The sequence below is a fragment of the Etheostoma cragini genome, chromosome 17 (genome assembly GCF_013103735.1).
Source record: "Etheostoma cragini isolate CJK2018 chromosome 17, CSU_Ecrag_1.0, whole genome shotgun sequence".
In the NCBI taxonomy this organism is placed as follows: Eukaryota; Metazoa; Chordata; class Actinopteri; order Perciformes; family Percidae; genus Etheostoma; species Etheostoma cragini.
This window is the reverse complement of record NC_048423.1, coordinates 14,854,161-14,875,066: the sequence shown is the minus strand read 5'-3', so window position 1 is coordinate 14,875,066 and position 20,906 is coordinate 14,854,161. Positions and strand designations below refer to the sequence as shown.

The 20,906-nt window shown below is 40.9% G+C and overlaps 1 protein-coding gene across 3 annotated transcripts; it reads right to left on the bottom strand.

The window, feature by feature from the left end:
• Positions 1–292: 292 nt before the first annotated feature.
• Positions 293–11,783, bottom strand: fbxo11a (F-box protein 11a). Of its 3 annotated transcripts, none has more exons than XR_004660079.1 (22): positions 11,472–11,783; positions 8,998–9,122; positions 8,801–8,882; positions 6,894–7,038; positions 5,850–5,979; positions 5,107–5,190; positions 4,897–5,029; positions 4,704–4,810; positions 4,447–4,558; positions 4,025–4,131; positions 3,587–3,724; positions 3,260–3,477; positions 2,984–3,164; positions 2,750–2,872; positions 2,427–2,512; positions 2,081–2,157; positions 1,762–1,905; positions 1,454–1,564; positions 1,220–1,327; positions 1,066–1,116; positions 824–922; positions 293–627 (listed from the first exon to the last, which is right to left on the bottom strand). XR_004660079.1 is itself a non-coding variant. In XM_034897837.1 (22 exons), exons 1-22 carry the CDS (start codon positions 11,563–11,565, stop codon positions 498–500), a joined length of 2,643 nt encoding a protein of 880 aa, XP_034753728.1. In that variant the 5' UTR covers positions 11,566–11,782; the 3' UTR covers positions 293–497. The 3 variants fall into 3 exon arrangements, 2 of the variants coding, with proteins under 2 accessions (XP_034753728.1, XP_034753729.1); XM_034897837.1 differs by having other exon boundaries at positions 1,008–1,116; positions 11,472–11,782; XM_034897838.1 differs by having other exon boundaries at positions 1,008–1,116; positions 6,894–7,035; positions 11,472–11,782.
• Between the last annotated feature and the right edge of the window lie 9,123 nt (positions 11,784–20,906).

The following is a 20,906-nucleotide window of genomic DNA, read 5'->3' as shown; positions in this document are numbered from 1 at the left end:
AAAAAGCTGAAGTGCTAGTAATTTTTCCCGTACATATCATACGGGCACGTCTGTTGCCCAGTGATGGAAGCATTGTTGTATTTGGGGCTTTTTGCCTCATGACAAACATTGTGACGGAGCGTCTGTCCACGGCGGGCCTGTACACGACTGCAGTATTTCGTTCTTCCACTCGAGCGGGTGAGCCTCTGTGGCTTTTTGTCCATCTCTCACCAGCTTCACTTTCTTGACCATACCAACACACCCACAAACCCTGAGTCAGCTGCTCTTCCACTGATGTCATCTTTTTTTTTTAATGTCAAATAACTGAAGAAAAAACGAGGTATCCATAATCAGACTTTTCTTTTCTAAATGTCTCCTTTTAGAGTCTCCAAGTTTTTTTTTTCCTTTTTAAGTCACTGTATATGCTCCTTTTTTGGGGGATCTCCACCTACGCTGCACAACTCAAAGTGTCTTATGTCCGTTACAGCTGAAGTGAAAGAGACCCTTTGGTCTCGAGCTCAGTTGTGCTGCAGTGTGTTGGACTCTATAGGAGGAGCTGAGTCATACAGTGTGTCTGTGTCATGAGTTGGCTCTCCAGCTAACGTGCAAGGATTTGACAGCGTCCCCGCACCACAGTCACAGAAGAATCTGGAAGAGGAGAAATAATTAAACATAGACATTTTTTGAAAAGAAAGGACAATATATTCCCAAAAAAAATTCTCATTTCATACTCCATGTAGTGAGGTACATCCAAGTGTAAAGGGAAGGCCAGGGTAGATATTGGTCACGGTTTACAGCTAAACTGCACCATTTGTTCTCAGTAATATGGGGCAATAAGACTGACCTATCGTGTCTGATGAACTCCACATCATGTCCTTGGTGACACTTCTTGATGCAGTTCACACAGATGGCGTTGCGGTCTGTTGTGTTACAGGTGTGACACCTGTGGGAACCCAAATCGCACTTGTTAACGATCATAAAACAGTTCACCGCGAGTCGGCTTGATTGCGAGTATAAACAGAAATTACCTGTAAAAATCGTGCATTGGGTAGCTGGTGTAACTTGAAATCTTGTACAGGCACTGACCTCTGCTCACAGCCTTTTCAATGGCATCTTGATTGTTCATTATTTTATTATCTGGAGGAAAGGAAGCAGAAATTGATCACTTAAAATTTGGTCTATTAACAGGCAATTTGTGGTGTGTCAAGAAAATGTGTCATCTTTATGACCAAGAGAGTACCTTTCATTGTAACATTGACACCAGATGCAAGAAACAGTCCCCCAAACCGATTGTTGAAGATCTGATTGCCCTCTAGGGTCGCTGTGGCATGATTGGTGATCTCTATACCTATTAGTAAAAGAAAACCATTTTTACAACAGAGCTCCTAGTTTCCATAAGAACTATTTGCTTACACATGTTTGTAAGGATGTTGAAATAATGACAGATTATAGCTTGTGTGCAGGTGTTGCCCACCTGCTGCGAAGCCGTCAAATATCCTGTTTTTCCGCAGTACGGGGTGGCTGTTGGTGCTAATGAGAACTCCAGCTTGGGCATTTCTGAAAATGTCATTTTCCTCTAATAACCCTGAAGACAAAAAAAAAAACTCAAATTGAGAACTGTGCAAATGTCTTAGAGAAAAAGTGCGTAACTGGAGAATTTGTAAAGATTATGTCAATCAAATGACCAATTCAAGGCTAGATTATAAACAGACTCTCTAGCCAGTGGTTTAAAGGTTCCCCGTTACACTTTAGTTTAATCTAATCTAGCTCTAGATTAGTTACCTCTTCCTCCGTTGAATATACAGATCCCACCGTCTCTCCCATCATGAATCTTATTTCGCCGCAGAGTGGGGTTGCTGTCAGTCTTGATCCACACTCCTGCCATAGCATTGTCAAAGATCTCATTGTCCTCAATGAAGCCTAAGCCTGAAAAACACATTCATGTTTCTTTTTTAAGGCAGCAGGGAAGAACTGTTGTCACAGTCACCAAACTGTATATTACCACTGGCCACTGACTCCGCCAGGGTGGCAACAAGTAGATTGAAAGTTGTTGTCCAACAAGAGGTTGTGTTCTCAAACTGAAAATATTTCGGTGTCTCACCTGAGTTGTAAACCAAAATGCCTCCATTCTGGCCTCCCCAGATCTTGTTCCGCCTGATCTTGGGATTGCTGCCAGTCCTGTCACACATGGAAGAGACGGTTGATCCACTGTTTCATTAATGCTAAATGCATTTTCTTCTCTACTTAAACATCTTAACCCTCAGGACAACTGGCTCAAGTCTGACCTTATGGGACATGTGTCTGCGCTTCATTGAATTTGTTCATTACACAATAAAATCATGAAAACAGTAACACGAGAATAAGAAGTATGAATTATTATTCATTCAAACTTCGACAAAACACTAATGTGTCATTGTCAAAGTATTGGGTTGACTGTTTCCACAAACCTAATTTGAACTCCGGAGTACATGTGATTGTAGATATCATTGTCTTCCAGCACACCATGGCCATTGTCATAGAAGTAGACGCCAACCTGTTCAAATTACAGTGACAATGTTTATTAGCTCATGTATTCCTGGTATTAAAATGCATTTTATGATACTGTTTCAATATGATAGAGCTACCTTCATAAATGTATTTTAGTAAGCCGGTCTGTCTGACATTAATATGCCAGTGTAACTACTTCAGACCAGATAACAGTAAACATCTCATGAAGGAATGGGAGTTAGCCACTCTACATTTATTTCTCATGACTAGCCTGTGATCTTACCTGCTTCCCGCTGTGTATCCTGTTCCTCCTCAGTACTGGCGTACTTCCCGTGGTCACCCACACTCCCGCCAGCGTGTTGCTGTACACCTCGTTCTCCTCGATGACGCCTTGTCCTTTTTCATGCTACAAAACAAACCACCATGCCATGTTTCAGATTGAAAAATGTTCAAGATGTGAGACTATTATGGAGAAGAAGAAAAAACAATGTTGATGCAACTTTGGGTTTATATTTACCACATATATGCCGCCGTGTTGGCCATCATGGATCTTGTTGTGTCTGACAATAGGGCAGCTGTTGGTCCTGATCTGGATTCCGGCCAAGGCGTTACCGTAGATGTCGTTTCCTTCAATGAGGCCTCGGCCATCACCGAAAATATAAACGCCACCTTGGTTGCCATTAAAAATGGCGTTGCCCCTGTATTTTGACCAAACAAAAGCATTTTTAAGACATGACACAACCATGACTGGACTAGTGCCCTCTGTGACCGTTGCCAGCCAGCCCACACTGACCTTATCGTGGGGTCACTGTTGGAGGTGATCCACACCCCCGCAAAGTTGTTTGCATAGATCTTGTTTTCGATGAACTGGCCCCGGCCCTTTTCATGCACGTAGATGCCCCCCGTCTGACCATGATGGATCTCACAACGAACCACGGTCGGATTGGCGTACGCCTTCACCTCAAAGCCGGCTATACGGTTCCTATGGATGTTGCAGCTCTCAAAGTAACCCTGGAAATGGACAGAGAAATCCCAGATTACTTTATGTCCTATCAAAATACTTTTCAGGTAATGGGCAGCAACTAAACTAACAAATAAGAACCACAGTAGGACCACTTACCATGCCGTGGTCGAATGTGAAAACGCCGACGTCTCTGCCATGGTGGATGTGATTCCGTCTGATGATTGGGTTGCCATGGTTTTTCACCCAGATCCCAGCCAGAGCGTTGTTTGAGATCTCATTGTCTTCGTATATTCCCTAAACAATGGACAATTTTGAATAAGGTTAATGTTCAAGACTTTGAACATTTTCATGTCCATGTTCAGCTTAATCATGCTATTATTTTAACCTCCCACGTAAAACCCTATTTTCGTAGGACTGGGACTTATTTTCTGTTCATGAAACCAGCCAGAGTGTGAAAATTAAGAACGCTGGGCTTTGCTGCTGTTGATCAATTAGCTCCTTGTGAAGTTAAGAGATCTACTGTTCAATAACCCAGACGCTTTTCTTTAAATCTTTACGTAATACTTGGCAACATGGGTGAAATGTGTGCATTACCTGTGCATGGTCAGTGATGTAAAGACCAACATTTTCACAGTCACTAATGTTGCAGTGCCTGATTGTGGGACAAGCACCCTGGCCACTGACACAGACCGCTGACCCCACTAAAACAAGCAGGATGGAGATGTATTAGTGCACCAGTATCCAGGTCAAAATATACAACCAAATCAATCTCTGCTCCATCAAGGAGTGGTTCGAACATGGATTCTAGGTCTATCAACATAAAGTAGAGCAGTGCTTCCCAACCTTCTTGCCGTGCGATCGCTAACAATGGAGGTTTTTCTACTTGCAACCCCTTGTGACAAGTTTCATAAGTTGCATAAATGTATGTAGCACATCTTTGTTGTCTTCTTATCAATACCGCTAATCATCTCACAACTTCTCACATGTATCTTGTGCATCTTGAGCAGCTGACTTACCTGTGCATGTGCTGCGTATGATGCAGTGGTCGATGATGGGGCTACAGTTGACTGTGATCTCCAGGCAGTGGTGTGCATTGTGGTGCTGGGCGGATTTATCGTCAGGATTGAACTGCAGCAAAGACACACAAAAAAAACGTTCTTAACAACTGTTACAATACTAAAACTAACAATTGCTTTCAGCCTTACTGAGTGAGTGTGCATACTGTCCACGTGGCCTATAGAAACCCCCAAAAAGAGAGAAAAAGTAATCTCACCCGAATGGTCATGTATCCAACGTAAGCATCCTCCGAGCCTTCCATAAATACAAATGTAGAGTCCCTGGTATTCTCAATGATGACTTTCTCTGCCACTTTTCCAGGAGCTGCAAAATAATCAGAAAGGTGACATTACAGACAAAACTAAACACATGCACAATGAATGTGTGAGCACACCTTCCCATGAACATACCAGCTCCTATCATTGTGATAGGCGACTCGATGTAGATCCATTCATCTGTGTAAATACCAGAGTGGACGAATATCAGGCCGTCAAAGTGAGGCTCCTGACCGCCTCCGAGAGCATCCTCAATGGTGTCATAGTACTGGAGAAAACATCACAAGAGAGGTGAATGATAGAAGCATCAAAGTGGCAAAAGAATGTTGGAAACCGTTGACTTACAAACATGTTATCTCTCCCTTTGTATCTGGCAGGATTACTGTAGAAGTGTTCTGCAAAGCCCGGCTTCACATGTGCTCCTTTATACTGTAAAGAACATTTTCACATGATTAATCACACATTGAAGAACAGAATAATTCATTATGAACAATTTGAGACAACAAAGACAAAGCATTGACACTGCATTCTGAACAAGATGGGGAAATAAACACTAGAAAAATGCCTGAGACATTTTTATCCACAGAAAACAATCCTTAAAAGGTCAATCTATCACAAAGGAAAACAATTTTAAACATAGTTCTCTTCAATTCCCTGCATACTGAATGTCACCATTTTGCCCTGTGGTGTTGCCCTTTCACATGACATTAGCCATCCGTGCACAGGAGAATTTAAAGTTGCACTAAAGTAACTTTTGGGAAACAAAAATATTGTAAATATGTAAAGATGACGAGAAAACAGTGCATCTTGCCTCCTCAACATTACCTTTGAAGATAATTCCTTTTTATTATCATCCTTTGCTGTATGTAGAAGCAGTTTATGCTTAATCCACCCCATGTACCTCATCTTTCCAAAGTAAGTAACAAAGCAAAAAAGTATTTTCTAGTTTCATGTATTTTCAAACTATGATATATTTCATGAAATCCTTTCTTCAGGGCCGAAGCTCTTCCAACTGCATTTGCCTCTTTTAGTGTAAAGGCAATGTTACCAATAACCATACAGAGTAGTGTGGTGTCAGTGTTCCATACCAGCTGCTGAAAACTTTCCTTCCACGGGTTTGGCTGCTCATACTCTTCTGGGTTTATCTGGTAGAACTTCCCTGCCTCAGGGTGCATCATGGGGCGCGTGTATTCAAACACTTCCATGTACAGCCTCTTCCTGAAACATGAAGGTAAAACGACAATTAACACTTTCTGCCTCTCGTTCCTGAATTTCTTAGTCTACTAATACAGAAGCTCGTGGACTCAGTACAACACCATTTCTTGTGATGTTTAGTAAAGACTTGATTATTGACTTAAAATGACACCTAAACAAGTCAAACATCACAAGGGGCCCCGGCCCACCTTGCTGTCAGTCAACAATGTGCACCATGCTTGAGACATTGGATAGGTCAAACATGTTAACAGGGAAATGACTTTGTTTTGACTGTGTGTAATGTTTTTTGGATTGTAAATACACACTACTGACTGATTATATTTCTTTAAACTCTGCTTCTTACAACAAGACGTTCCTGCACAAAGTTCTTAAATTCTCTTCTAATCTATTAATACAGATGTTTAGAAATTAAATGCATTATTTTGTATGATGGTAATTTCCCACAATAGCCTGCATTGGCAGTGAGGACTATCAAAACAATACAACCATATACATTAAGAAGTAACAATTAATTCAAAGCTAAACTGAAGTGCCCTACTGACAATTTGACAAGAATTTTTGCTTTTTTGATTTGACATGCTGTCAAATAGCCAGCAATTTCTTTCTTTTTTGATAATGGAAAACAAAAAGCATTCTCCATTCTTGAGTCAGCATTCAAATGTGTCCAACTATTTCAAATCAGATGCACAACACAATCAAAAGGAAAGTTAAAGCCACTGTCAAATCAAAATAAATTGCAGATATGGGGCTGTAAATAGTACCTGCCCTCAGAACATATGAGCTAAGTATTGATTCAAATATTTATAAGATACAAACGTTAACGCTGCTGTTAAACCATTTATTGAACCCACACAAAAGAGCATGACAAACAACACGGGGTAATGGGTAAGAGGAAACCCAACACCAACAAGTCTTACCAGAGGATGGGGTCATTGGCCAGCTCACTGAAGCGCTTGCACACACATGCTGCACGGCACAAGTCCTGCTCCAACAGGTACGAGAAAATCTTTAGCACCACCTCGTCTGGAAGCTTCTCCTGCAAATACTGCTCTGCTGGAGCTGCTGGGAGGACGACCGTGGAATTATAATAAAATACATTCAAAGGACAGTGTTTTGGGCGGGGCTGGACAACTGGACCCATACGGACATATTTATAGCAAGATCACGTCCGGAACCAAAACTCTCTTGAGTCACAAATGCAACAAATTTCTGCATAAAGTATGAAGACTAATCTCCCCAGCATTGTCCTATTACATTGTGGTAAAAACAAATTTGGGCTGAAAATGTATCAATGTGGTTACACGTCCAACAATGTTTATAAATTATTGATGCGAACACCCTCAAAGCTGGATGTCAAAACCTTCCTGTCAGCCACAGTAATGTTAGTATGTTTACTCCTCCTAAACTGAGTGAGCGTTGCTTCAACAGCTCAGCTACCTAAAAGTGAATCAATTAATGTTTTACTCCTGCATCCTAGTAAAGTTTGGGGTCTGTTACTAAACACTGACTACTATATTCCATGATAAGATACATTTTAATCAGTTGAGCTTTTAAATGTTCTTTTTTTATTTAAACCGATCCAATTAGGAATACATATTTATTTACATTATTACTTTGATAATATCATTTACATTTCTCTTTTAGGGGTATACTGCTGATTTCAATTCATTGAAAAAAATATGCTACTTCCTCTCAAGTGTGTGCAGGCTGTGCCGACTGGATGGAGGCTGTTACTTGTGTGTGAGATCCAATCACAGTCCACCAGAACTAGTACTTTTCTGTTAGACCAGCAAATCCAGTCACATTTCAGTTACAAGATATCAGAGCTCAATGCTATGTAGTTTCAGCAATCTTCACAATGTACAACTTAGGTTAACCTGGTTTAATGACATCATGGTTACTGCTTTAGCATACCAGCTCTGTCTGAATTGTGGAATTTTAAATATGTTATGTGATGGATCCATTTGTTTATCATACATTACTGAAACAAAAAGTTTCTATTTGTGTGGATGTAAGCCTCTAACTTGAAAAAAAGACAACATGAAACAAAAAGATGTATTGTTTAGATAAATGTCAGATTTGCAAATAGGAAGTCATTTTGGTTTTCAGAAGGATCATGTGGAGCTACTGTGATCAAAACATGAGGCAATGTGACCATTTACTAGGACACCACAAAGCCATGAATGATGAGTGAAAGCCAGGACCAAATGCCATCAAGGGCAGGCAAACATCTATTCCCGATGCTTTGGCAAGAGCTGCACTGTATGAGAATGGCTCCAAACGCCACAAATAACAGACTCTATAATTTTGGCTCTGTAAAACGTATGGTTCCTCTCCACGATTTTACAAACCAGGCTTTAAAAAAGAGGATCTAAACTCTTGAGAGGTTGAGACTATCTATTTTTCCTCGGTTGCCATACCAAGAGTTGACATTAAGCGAAGCCTGATGAAGTATGAATGCAGAATAGAAGGGCCATGTTGCTGATGCATACAACTGTGTGTTACACACTGTATAAACGTACATGTAACTCACATAACGTAAATAGAGTTCATGTAATGCACAGATCTCTCATTATGAAAACAAAAGTGAAACATAAATTTGAAAACAACCATGTATTCAGCTATGAAATATAAAGTATGACGCATAACTGTACATTTTGCCCAGATTCCCTATTTGATAAGCAAGACACTCTCGTTGTACATAAGGAAAAGTATTTCATCCCTAAGCCTACCCCTCGCAACCTGAGGGAAACAACAATGAATGCACCTTTGAGGGAGAGACATCTGGTTACCTCTCATTGTGTGTCAACATCTTCCTAATTACCTGGTAAATCTTGACACTTTCCTGAAACTCTGGGGCGCTTAGGTCGGTGTCCAAAGTTTTCTATGGTTGAAGTTGAAGCACCCTGGAAATTGAAAAAGAAAGTCAGTGGAGACATTAAAACATTAATTATTGTGTTTTATTAAGATATAAATCTTTATCATGTAGGCATTTATACTGTCTTTGAAGGATTCCTGTACCTCCATGTTTGTCTTTGTCGGACACACTGTTCTCTTGGGTAGAGACTTTCTTCTAAGTTGGTAGGGACTATTCTGAGCTCCTGGACCGGATTCTTCTGCGACCATATCTGCAGGAACGTCCTCATCTGCAAAGGGGGGAAAATATTTTTTTAAAGATTTCTTGCAATGCTATTAGTTAAAGGGAAGGAAATACAAAAAAGATGTGTTGTCAACAACATATACATGATGTAGCATTTCAAATATGCTTAAAAGGTCCAATAGCATTTTACTTTATGAGGTTTTTCAACATTATTTGAGTTTCCCCACTCTGCCTATGGTCCCCCAGTGGCTAGAAAAGACATAAACGAGTATACTGCTTTACCTTTGAGAAAATAAAAGCTCAGATGGGCCAATGTGGAATCTTGCTCCTTATGAGGTCATAAGGGGCAAGGTTACCTCCTCTTTCTCTGCTTTGCCCGCCCAGAGAATTTGGCCCACCCTTGAGAGAGAGAGACATCATGGCTTTCAAACAGGCAAAGTGGCAGTTGATCAAGGCCACACTCCCAGCCTCCATCTTGCCCCCCCCCTACGCAAAAGCTGCAGACTCAGAAATGGGACGTCCTAAAGAAAGCTCATTGTGGGACTGGCTCTAGTGGCTGTAATTCTGCACCAAGGCTGAATTTTGGGAAAGAGACTTCTGATATGTTATTAGGGGACCACTAAGGTCTATATAAAAGCATCCAAAGAGCACCCTGTCACGGGACCTTTAATAAAAAAAAAGTGAATCTGCAACTGGATTTTCCTGAGCTATCACTAGTAAGCTATGTCTAAACACAAGGAGCACTTGTTGCCCTGTGTGGTATCATCCCTGCTATGCAGCCCATGAAGCATATCTTAATTTGCAATAAACATTTACTTGTGAGTATGTTTGATCATCAACATATTGTTTACCATAGATTATTATATTGTGAGCCTTCAAAGACAACGTTCAGGCAGTAATAAGCAATAACAATTTGTAACAACATTATTTAAGGCAATATCTTAAATGGTATTTGTGAACATGTCACAGGACAAAACCTAGGAAAAACCTAAGCAGGTTTCTTCATTACCTGCTCTACAAATTGATTACAGATCCTATCAAGAGTGATTTAAATCAACAGAGCAACAAAACAACCATAGCGCCAATCCTGAGTTAAACCACACATCTATTTACAAAGATCTATTCACCATGGCACGATGAGTTGATAGCTACCACAGATGGGAGATGCAAACTCTGTCTTCTTGTTGCTCTGGTTGCAAGGATGACTCCCCGGCTACTAGGCCAGTAACCACTACAAACACTGGCTGTGTAACAAACTGAGCCAGATAAACCAATTTCTATGTAGTTGTCAACGGAAATAATGTATAGGTTCCCCCGACTTGTTTGACTTAAACATTTAAGACCAAAGGTGTATATCAATGTCACATCAAAAATAATATATGATGGGAAATGTGAAATAGGTAAAGATACTGTTGTTGATCTGTTACCAATCACACTTATTTATTCATTTAATGTTACCTAAAAAAAAACAGTTACAAAACATTTATTAAATGTTTACAATCCCTTTTGTCAGAAACAAGAGTTAATCATCTGCTGCTGAATGCCATTCAATTGATGCTGTGAGATCCAAAATGTCACTAATGTTACTCCACCTAATAACATTGAATCCGATTCAGCAGTAATGCTACTGATCAGTGGGCCCCAGATTGACTGAAAGCCATGACAACTATCTTCACAGAACATCCCTAGCTAATGTTTACTTTGAAAAAACGTCATTCAATACTTGCTTAGCTAGCTAGCTACGTTACACGTCTGCTGTCACACAACGAAGAAATCGAATTCTAACAGTTGCGTTGATCCACTACTAACAAGTATAATATCTACGCATTGACATTTTAAAGTTTGCAAGGCTGGTGCTTTTTTTAAATCGCTAGGACTCAAATAACTAGCCAAACATGCTAATAATAACAGCTATGATAGCATACGCTAGGTCAAGTTAGCATGCTACGACAACTGGCAAAACCACTTTGTGTAGCTACCCTTCCTTGTGTTTGTCACCCATGGATCAAGCTAACCACAGTCTACCGCTTGTCATTTTCACCAATGATTTAGTCAACGTTAGCTACCAAAAAACTAAATTCAGCAGAGATATGAGGTCTGACAAGCAAAGAAAGGCCGACTAGGGGCAAACATCAAGCAAAACAAAGCGCGGCCTGAAAGCTACGTACAAACACAAAAGCCTTGGCGTTTCCTGACTGCACAGAAACCCGTTGCGGTTTGCTCCCGTGTTTTATTACTACAAGCAACGTTGACCAATGCACCAATGTAGTTACTACACACGGACATGAACAACATACCCCCGCGCAAGCATATAACACAATTCAACCGTAAAGCTAGCTGCTTGACAAGTCGTTCTGTAATGCTAAAGCTAGCTTAACGTAGCTAATATTATTACCTCTTTCCTGGTGGTTCCTCTCCGGCTGCACCGGGCGCGGCCTCGAGACTCGCCTAGGTCTTCTGCTAACGTTACTTGCTCTGACGGAGTTCATTTGGGGTGTTGTTAATCTTGAAAAAATGTCGAAGCCTTCACAGCAGAAGAGGCGACTCTAAGCACACCATCTATGTATTTTTATTCAGCATTGCACGATCTGCCATCTTTAGCCGTGTCACCTGAAAAAAAACGTTTCGCTGTGTGTTATTCCCGTTCCTCTGCACTGGTGTTACGTCTAGCCCCGTTCTACTGTAGCAGGAGGAGCCATAACAGACAGGCACAGTCACATCACATGGGAGGACCTCTTGCCACACGTCACATTCCCCTTTCACGCGGCGGTCTATTCAACAATTGATTGCATTTACTTTTGGAACTCAAACATGCATCCAGTATGAGAGTATCTGCTGTATATATCAGCAGCAGTCTACCTCACATTGGAGCTGAGTATAAATCTTAATATAATGTTTTTTAGCTGCAGGTAAAAGCAGGGTCTTGCTCAAGGGCACATTGACAATCTCCAACTTGTCCTAGCTCGTCAGACTGATGAGACAACAGGTTGCCATCACATTACTATTACTGTCTATGACACCAAAACACATATGTTTTTATTCTATGATAGAGTTGGCAACTTTAATGTAACATCTGTAGACCTTAGTAAACAATGGATGTGTCAGGGCCCTAAATTAGTTTGATTCACTTGTATTATATTGTTTGCATAATTGCTAAAAATAAATAAATTGAAACTAAAATAAAGCATTGATCTGTTAGAACAGATTGGTCCCACAGTGATTTAGTGAGTCTGTGATTTGATGTCAGTGTTTTGAGGACACCTTAGTATGAACCACTGTTCATTCACATTCAGATGAGTGTTGAAGGGACAAGGCACCTGCTGAATGCTCGGAGCTGCTCCGTGTACAACTGTTTGACTGGCTGACCGACTGGGAGGACCCCCCCAATGTTTTCTCCAGACATTCAGATCTTGCAGTCCACCAAATCTTAATGTTGTATAATTTATAAATGTATATGGACTGTTCTTATATAGCGCTTTTCTAGTCTTAACGACTGCTCAAAGCATTTTTACATTCACACACTTGCATACACTGTGGCTGCCTTAAAAGGTGCCACCTGCACATCAGATAAACATTTACGAACATTTACACATCAATAACACAGCATTTTGAGGTTCATTGTCTTGCTCAAGGACACGTTGGCATGGAACTGCAGGGCCAGGGATCAAACCACCAGCCTTCTAATTGGCAGGAGACCACGCTACAACTGAGTCCATATTTTATGCCACCAATATAATGGCAAGGTGGAATCCATTAGTATACCCGCAAGGGCTGTAACTGACTGCACACCAGATTGCATAGTCACTTCTTATGTCCTCGAGCAGTTTTGAAGGCCTTTCAATAAAAATAATGAAAGTTAATCATGTAAAGCAACACAGTGTAACAATAATGTGAACTCTACAGTGTGTTCCACGCTAAACAAAGAAGAAGACTTAACCTTCATGTTTTCCTTGGGTCAAATTTGACCGGTTTTCAGTTTTTTTTATCACAAAAAATGGACTTTTGAAATTAGCTGAAAATGTCACCATTAGAAATATCAAATAACTTTGGAAAAAACATCTAAAAAAGCACCCACAACAATGGAAAAGTGACAAAATGTCGTAAAAAAGCGATAATAGTGTTTCATGGTTGACGGGAAGACAACACAAGGGTTAAGTGATGCTCACTTTTCAGTGGAATTAACTGCTGGATGCTGATGAATTCATCTAATGATGGGGGTAATGAGTAAATTGTCATTTACTTTCTCTTTAAAAAAAGATGTGGGTATTTTCTGGTAATGTTTGCCATGTATTTGGGTTTGTTGTCCCTCTCCACAGTCTTCATAAGATAAACAGACTCTTGCACAGTAGCCTGGTTGTCCACTAGATGTCTCCTCATGTCTACCTCAGAGTATAGACTTCATGCTGTGTGTGAGTAAAGCATCACATACTTTACCTCTATGGTCTCTCGTCTCTATTATCTAAATGATGCTTCACCTTTCTCTTGTTTTTATGGTAAAATAATGTTGTTTTTTTCCGGAGCAGCCACTCCTGGGAGACACTGTAAACTATCTTTTCTTTCCAGACCCCTTCACCTGGATGCTGCCATGACAATAACATTGTTAGTCATACTGACAACTTTGTAATTATGTAAATATTTGCTCGTAGGATATCAACATGTGGGGCAATCTCTAGCTCACCCAGTAAGAGTTTGCGCCCCATGTGCGCCGGGGGTTTGAGTCTGACCTGCGGCCCTTTGCAGCGTGTCATCCCCCATCTCTCTCCCACCTTTCCTGTTTATCTGCTGTCACTGTCAAATAAAGGGAAAAGCCCCCATTTATAAACTAAATAAGAAAAAGGATTTCAATATGTGCCTGTGGTGACAATATGGTTATTAATGATCATGGTTTTTGGCTGGTCTAAATGAATACTGATTCACTGACTAATGAACTGATGACAGTAAATATAAAACTACCCTGTAACTGCCTATAGATGGCAGCAACCTCACAACTGATGCATACTTCTTAATGCACATTCACAATATTTTTATTCTTCTGTTTGCATCTGTTTGCTCTCATATTGGTTTATTTAATGCCTGCAATTAAGCGGGCTTGTCAGCAGGACCATCTGTGATGTGTTGCTCTGTGGTCAATGACCCAGCTGTGTCTGTCTGCCTGATAAGGTTAATGGTGATTGACCTCATAAAAGGATTCAACTGAGAGTCTTGTGTCAGACATTGAATTGTGCAAAACCTATCATACCCCTAGCCAACGTTAGATACTGTAATGGCTTGAACTGAAAGAATTCTCGGGGTGGCCTCTAGCTCACCCAGTAAGAGTGTGCGCCTCGTGTAGGCTGAGTTTTTTGTGTTGGCCCGGGGTTCACTTCTGACCTGCGGCCCTTTGCTGTGTCTCTCTCCCACCTTTCCTGTCTATCCACTGTCACTGTCTAATAAAGGGAAACAATGTCTAAAAAATAATCTCATAAAAAAAGAATGAGTTCCTGTTGTGGTTTTTATCTTGTGTCTTTTATTGTTAAAGCCGCAGTTATGTGGCTAGTTATGAAAGATGTAATCAAGTTGATCACTTTTTCTGAATGGACTTGTTTTGTCAGCGGTAAATGTGAATGACAAACCAATTGCCTTTGTGTTCATCAGCTGTTGTCCTCTGATGGTAAAATGGTTGGACTCAGTGTTGTCATGGCCAGAAGGAACATTTTGCCCCCCGTCTGACGTAATGTAACATTCAGTTAGGTATGTCTGTTTACTTCCATTTTTCATACTGAATCCCCAGTCCTCTTAGAAAAATACAGTGAAGAATTTATATAACCTAACCTGGAGGAAGGGGAGCTTAACTATTAAGATATCTGTTGTTTTCAACACTAATCTGTTGGAGATATGACAGTGAGGCACATGTGTTGGCTTGGTAACCAATCTAGTATCCAGTGGCAACAGAGGTCTATTGAATGCTGGGTGGCTCTGTGTTTGCTGGTGTGCCCACCACTCTCCTGTGTCACCAAGTCACAGAGGCACATCCATACAGCAGCTCTGAATAATAGTAGGGTTGTGTAATATTCAGCTTAGCAGTCAATATTGTGTGTGTGTGTGTGTGTGTGTGTGTGTATGTGCATGTGACTGGGGAGGGGTCATCCAAGCACTGATATTACAAATGCTCTCTCTGTTCAACAACTTAATGTACTGACCTCCAGGTGGTAGCACTCTCTGTCTGACACTCTGTTTCTATCAGCTGCATACAAATCCAAACACACACACATACACACACAGGTTATGTTTAAGTCCTTATTTCAAATGACATCCCGTCTTTCCATTACATTCTCTGATAAAAACACAAGTTCCAGGATTGTCTTGGTTCTTCGTCATCATTGAGTCCCATCCACATCTGAAGGCATCCACTGGGGCAGAGGCAGACACAACAGGATAAGTGTCTTTGTCTCAGAATCCTGTCTGTCAGAAACACCCCCTCCCAGCCTCTCCTCTTTTTGGGCGGCTGTTACAGAGAGGGCAGATGGCTCATTACCATAAATAGGACAGGGAGAGAGAGAGTGAGTGAGGGGGCCATGCACATCGACCAACAGGACCATGCCGCCCAAAACCAAGGAAATGGGAGGCCGTTGCTAGGAGAGAGGAAAGACAGCTTTATGGCAACACAAAGCTGATTCCCCCATCCGACCTCATCTCGCTCCCGCCCCCTCGTTCCCTGCTCTGGGGACCGAGCCTTGAATCTGCTGGTCGGGGACAGATGGTCGATGGGCCCCAACGTCTCTACAGTTGGACACAGGCTACACTGACACAGTCAGACCTGGAATGACTGAATCACACCTTATCTTGTCCAACCTATGAGGAGCGGGAGCAGAAAGTACCGAAGCCCAGGCCATCAGCTAAGAATAGATCCACACTTGTTGCCCACGGGAAGTGTGTGGTTGCACAATAGATGATAATATGTTAAGTTGAGTTCGTTTTTGAAGTAGTGTAATGCACTCTCTAGGATGAAAATTATTCACTGAGGACAATGACAGGTTGTTTTTGCTTCTCTATTGCTGCTATTTAGTTCCTATACAATGAATGACAATGATTCGGTCAGTCCTTGTATAGGGAAGTTCTAAAATGATACAGCCACCCACACATAAAATCCCAACATGACTCTGACGTGAATAGAGTGGGTTTTTTCAGCCACACCTCTGCTATTTTTAACTTCTTTTGTGTTTGCCAACCTGAGCATTCCCATTCGCGTCATTGCCCTTGTTTTTAATGATGTTTGGTAAATGTATCCACCCATATGCAAATATAAAAAGTACACCAAAACAGGGGAGAGTGGGGTGGGGAACTTAAAAAGTATATCAGCCAAGAAACCACCACCTCTGAAATAATAGCACATCTGCTCTCACTAGACCTCTGGTTGAAAGGGCAAGAGCAGGCAACTGTCACAGACAGGAAGGAAGAGAAATCAAAAGAGAAAATAAGAAAAATAAAATAAAATAATTAAGTGAAATATGAATACATCAGTGTGGTAATTAAGGAATGGTTGTTCTGTCATAGTTTGATGTGAGATCACACACAAAAATCTAATTTCTTGTAATTTGCCATGATAATTACTGTTAGTTGATTAGGTTTGGGACATTTTGCATATTGTCCTTGGGGAATTGGGGCGAGATGTTTGACAGCATCACATGTATATGTGGGAGGGAAGAGGGATGGGGAAAGAGGTAAAAAGGACAACTAACCAACGTGCAAAAGAAAGCGTGGCAGCGGAATGACAAGTAAGCAGAATAGAGGCGGCCCTGCATCACCCAGCCATCCGCCTTGGTTGCATAGGAACACGAGGGCCATGCATACCCTGCAGACACACTCCTTTCCTCTCTCCTCTGCCACGCTTCATTACCCAGTACTCAGCCAGGCACAGAGAGGCACTGCACCACTTTCTCCACACTACAGCAGTGTGCCCGCTCACAGCATCGCATCCAGGCTCCCCGTAGACCCGGGCAGGGTATCCGCTGCCCCACAGGCATCAGGTCACACTCACTTTGTATGCATAGTGCAGAGACAACATTGGGAGGTTTGCACCGGTATCATTCTAAGCAGTGGTTCCCAACCTTTTTGTCAGACGTACCACTACAGTGACCTGTTAGATGAACTCAAGTACCCTTTCATCAGCACCACATGTCATGTTCCAAATGTGTTAAACTGCACATGACTAATGATGATGTAAAAGTGGACATAATAACGGATGTTATAGTATTTTTTTAGACAGTTTGGTTACATTTACATTTGTACTTCTACCAGGACTCAAGCAATTTAAATGTTATCCGTAACTTTTAGCTAACTATTTCAACTGTTTATCCATTAATTCTATCTATACAATTATCTTTTGATTTAAGCTATTTTTTCAACCATTTATCCTTTACTTGTACCAGCCAACTGTTAGCTTTTAGATAACTTAACTGCTTGGTTGCTAACTGCTCTAAGCATATTGTTTTCCACACACCCTGATTGCAACGTTGTTCAGGTAACTGTTTTAATATAGGATTTTTTTTATTTTTTTTTAATCAAATTGTAAATTGTATTTAAAAAAAGAGAATCCACAATCTGCAGCAGCACTGTATTTGGTGGGCTACATGTACCCCTGGTTGGCAATCGGTGATACTTTGAGTGCCCATTCACCAAAATAATGTGGTTTTATAGAAGTTCACAGCTGAACTGGTCAGATTATGAATTTATAATTGCACCTTTATCATCTGGGTATGGTCATTTTAAACTGTATGTTAAAAATCAAGTAACTGTTTATCTGTGTATAATATTACAAAGCAGACTGATTATTGTAGTGTATATAGGCTACATGAGAAAAAACAACACACTTATTCATCCTGCCAGAAAAACATTAGCCATCTCTCATATGTGTCATAGCCCACTACGGAGCTGGTAGTGCCAGACAACACTGTTGGGCACAAGACCACTATTGTCCCATAAGATAAAGTGTGTTTGTGAGCAAGGCAAGGCGGGGAGGACCAGATTCTGTGAAAAGATAAATGGTGTCAAAGAACAAAGCTTTTGGTGTTGTGTTGTTGTTTACAGTTAAGTCATCAGTCGAATGTTACTACAGACGTCAGGACTCCAGGTTGCAGATTCTAAACTCCAGGTACATGTCTGAGTGGGTTTTCTTTCCTGTATCCTCCTCCTACTTCTCAGTTATTTGACTACAAGTGTTTATTTGCCTGCAAGGAGCAGTCATTAAGGTTGAATAACAAATTTTCTCTTGGCAATAGAACAGCCAGGGATCAATGGGTTAACTCAATTGCCTCTGCATGTGGTGTATTGTATAGCAGGGCCATTTGAAGGGAACCATGCAGTTTTAGTGTGCTTAAAAGTGCAAAGAGATAGCATGGATATTGGTCAATAAAGAGAGAAAAGCACTGAAGACAACAACATAAAAAGACCAAAGTTCAGAGCTCTGTGTTTTGTCTACAACTAAACAGTCAGACAGTTTCGGAAAGTGCTGTCACTGTATAGCCTACTGTGTAATGACTTCCAAATTAGTAGTTGTTTAAAATGTATAATCGGCACTGATGGGTAACTCAAACCAAAGAATGTAATCTGTTTATTTGACATAGACATGTTTAAACTACAGACTTAACTGACAATATTACTGAGTATTTTGTTGTAACCAACTCTCCAGAATCTTAAAAAGAAGTTGTCACGGACAAATCAGATTCATAACGAGTCTTCATATTATATGGGGTGTTTTGGGCTTTATCTGACCTTTTTAGAGATGCCATATAACCATCATTCTTAGATTGCTGCAGCTACATTGTAGGTAATCCATTACTCCCCGGCCCATTTATAATGAATATTCAGCAAGTTTTGCGGGTGTGGTCTCTGGAGGGTTTCAGCAAGAGTGACCATCTGAAATAGAGAGGGTGACATAGAAATGTGTTGCACTAATTATGCAAATAAATTGGAGGGGGACAGTTTCACATCTTGTTAGAGAGGCAAGCAATTCTAGCTACACCTCTGTGTAGCTTGAACACATACGTGTACTCCATGTGTTGCTTTGTGAATGGGAGTCCTGTCTTCATTACAAGTACATACTTCACCTCTTTGTTTACTGAGCACTGATTACTAAAATGAACAAGTAAAAACTGGTATTTAATCGCTATACTAAACAGCTAGTTCTGTCTCATTAAGCCCCATTAATAAGTAACTTACTGTCCTCAGTTCATGCTGGCATGCTTAATCCTCCACTGGAACAAATTGACACTTGGGCCTGTTTATACAAGCGTTTGCCCAGTCTAACCTGAACAAATATAAGGAATCAATACAGAATATTTGTTTGACTGTTGAATGGATCATTCGTCCGCCCTACATGTTGAGCATTTTATTGCATGTGCATTAAAGGAGGCACTTATCAGCTGGCAGATAACAGACAATCACCACACTGCTGACACAATTCATGAGACCCGGTTAGCAGAAAGGATTGTCAAACAAAGGCTTCTGTAGGCAAACACACTCTTCAGTTGAGGTATTGCAGGCAAAAGCTGAGAGAACCTCCAGGGAAAAGAAACCTGCAGAACAAAGAAAGTGTTGCATTTGAAACAAGTTGACCACGCCTGGTTGCTCTGCTGACAGTTAGAGGGCGCGTACAAGTAACATTTACACTATTTCAACTGAAAGACATGAATGTAGCCTTTAGGAATACTTCAAGATAAAAATAAGATGTTGCTTGGGCTCTCACCCCAAACAACTGTGGTTTGCTCCTTCCAGAGCTATGAAGTCTAATTTGCAGTGACTTCTTAGGGCATGTCCTTACACAGCAAGTGGCCTCTGGCAGCTTCACACACAGTTGAAGAATGCAAATACTACCTGTTTAACCAATAGCCCAACTGACCATGCCCCCTTATCTAGGAAAATGAAGTGTCTGTCTGCACAAGCGTCTGCGTGTGTTTTTTAATGCATGTACATGCATGTACAGTGAATTTGTGTATTTGCCTTAGGACTCTTTGATATACGTCACAATTCTCTCGATGACTCTTCCACTTCGCATTTCAAAGGAAGTTCAAACTAATTAGCTTAGGGTGCAGGTTGCCTGTTAGTCTCAGTCCCATAATAACGGCAGGTTATTTGATTGTTTTCAGCATGTAAATCCTCTAAAAGGACCAGAACAGGGACTTTAAATAGTACATTTTATAATGTATTTACCTGTCAGAGGTACATAAAGTGGAAATAACCAGAGAAAACAATGGATAAAGCCTGGAAAATTGTGCCTAGTGGTAAATATTGGGGTAACATCATTGTCCCAGAATGTGTTTTTCTTGTCATTACACAACGGCATCTATTGTTCTTAATGTGTGAGTGAGAGCAAGCTGTAGACCACAAGAGGTAAAGATACAATAAAAGGGCATGTGTCTAACAAATACGTAAAACGTATTAAATGTATAACATTGCATTTTGAATCTACAGTAATGTGATTTATCTTTTCTAGTTTTCACCTCTTAACTGGCTGTGTTCCCACTCCAGAAACCAAAGCGAGGCGTAATGAGAAAAAAAGAAAACGGAGCGAGAACAACAAAGGCAGGAGGACAGATTGAATGAAGAGCAGCATACAAACAGGGGTTGTCACTAATAGAGAGTTTTATGAGCTCAAGACCTGCTGAAATGGAGTGCCTGTGCGCGTGCAGCAGCTCTTATCGGCTCGCTGGCAGTAAAGGGAGGGTGAGAGCTTCCACACTTGCGCTCCGTAAAAATGGTCTGATTCATTTTCCGCATGAGAGGGTCTCACTGGGGCGGCATCCAACCAGCCAGTCCACACAGATTTATGGACCATTAAAGCAGCAGGCCTCCT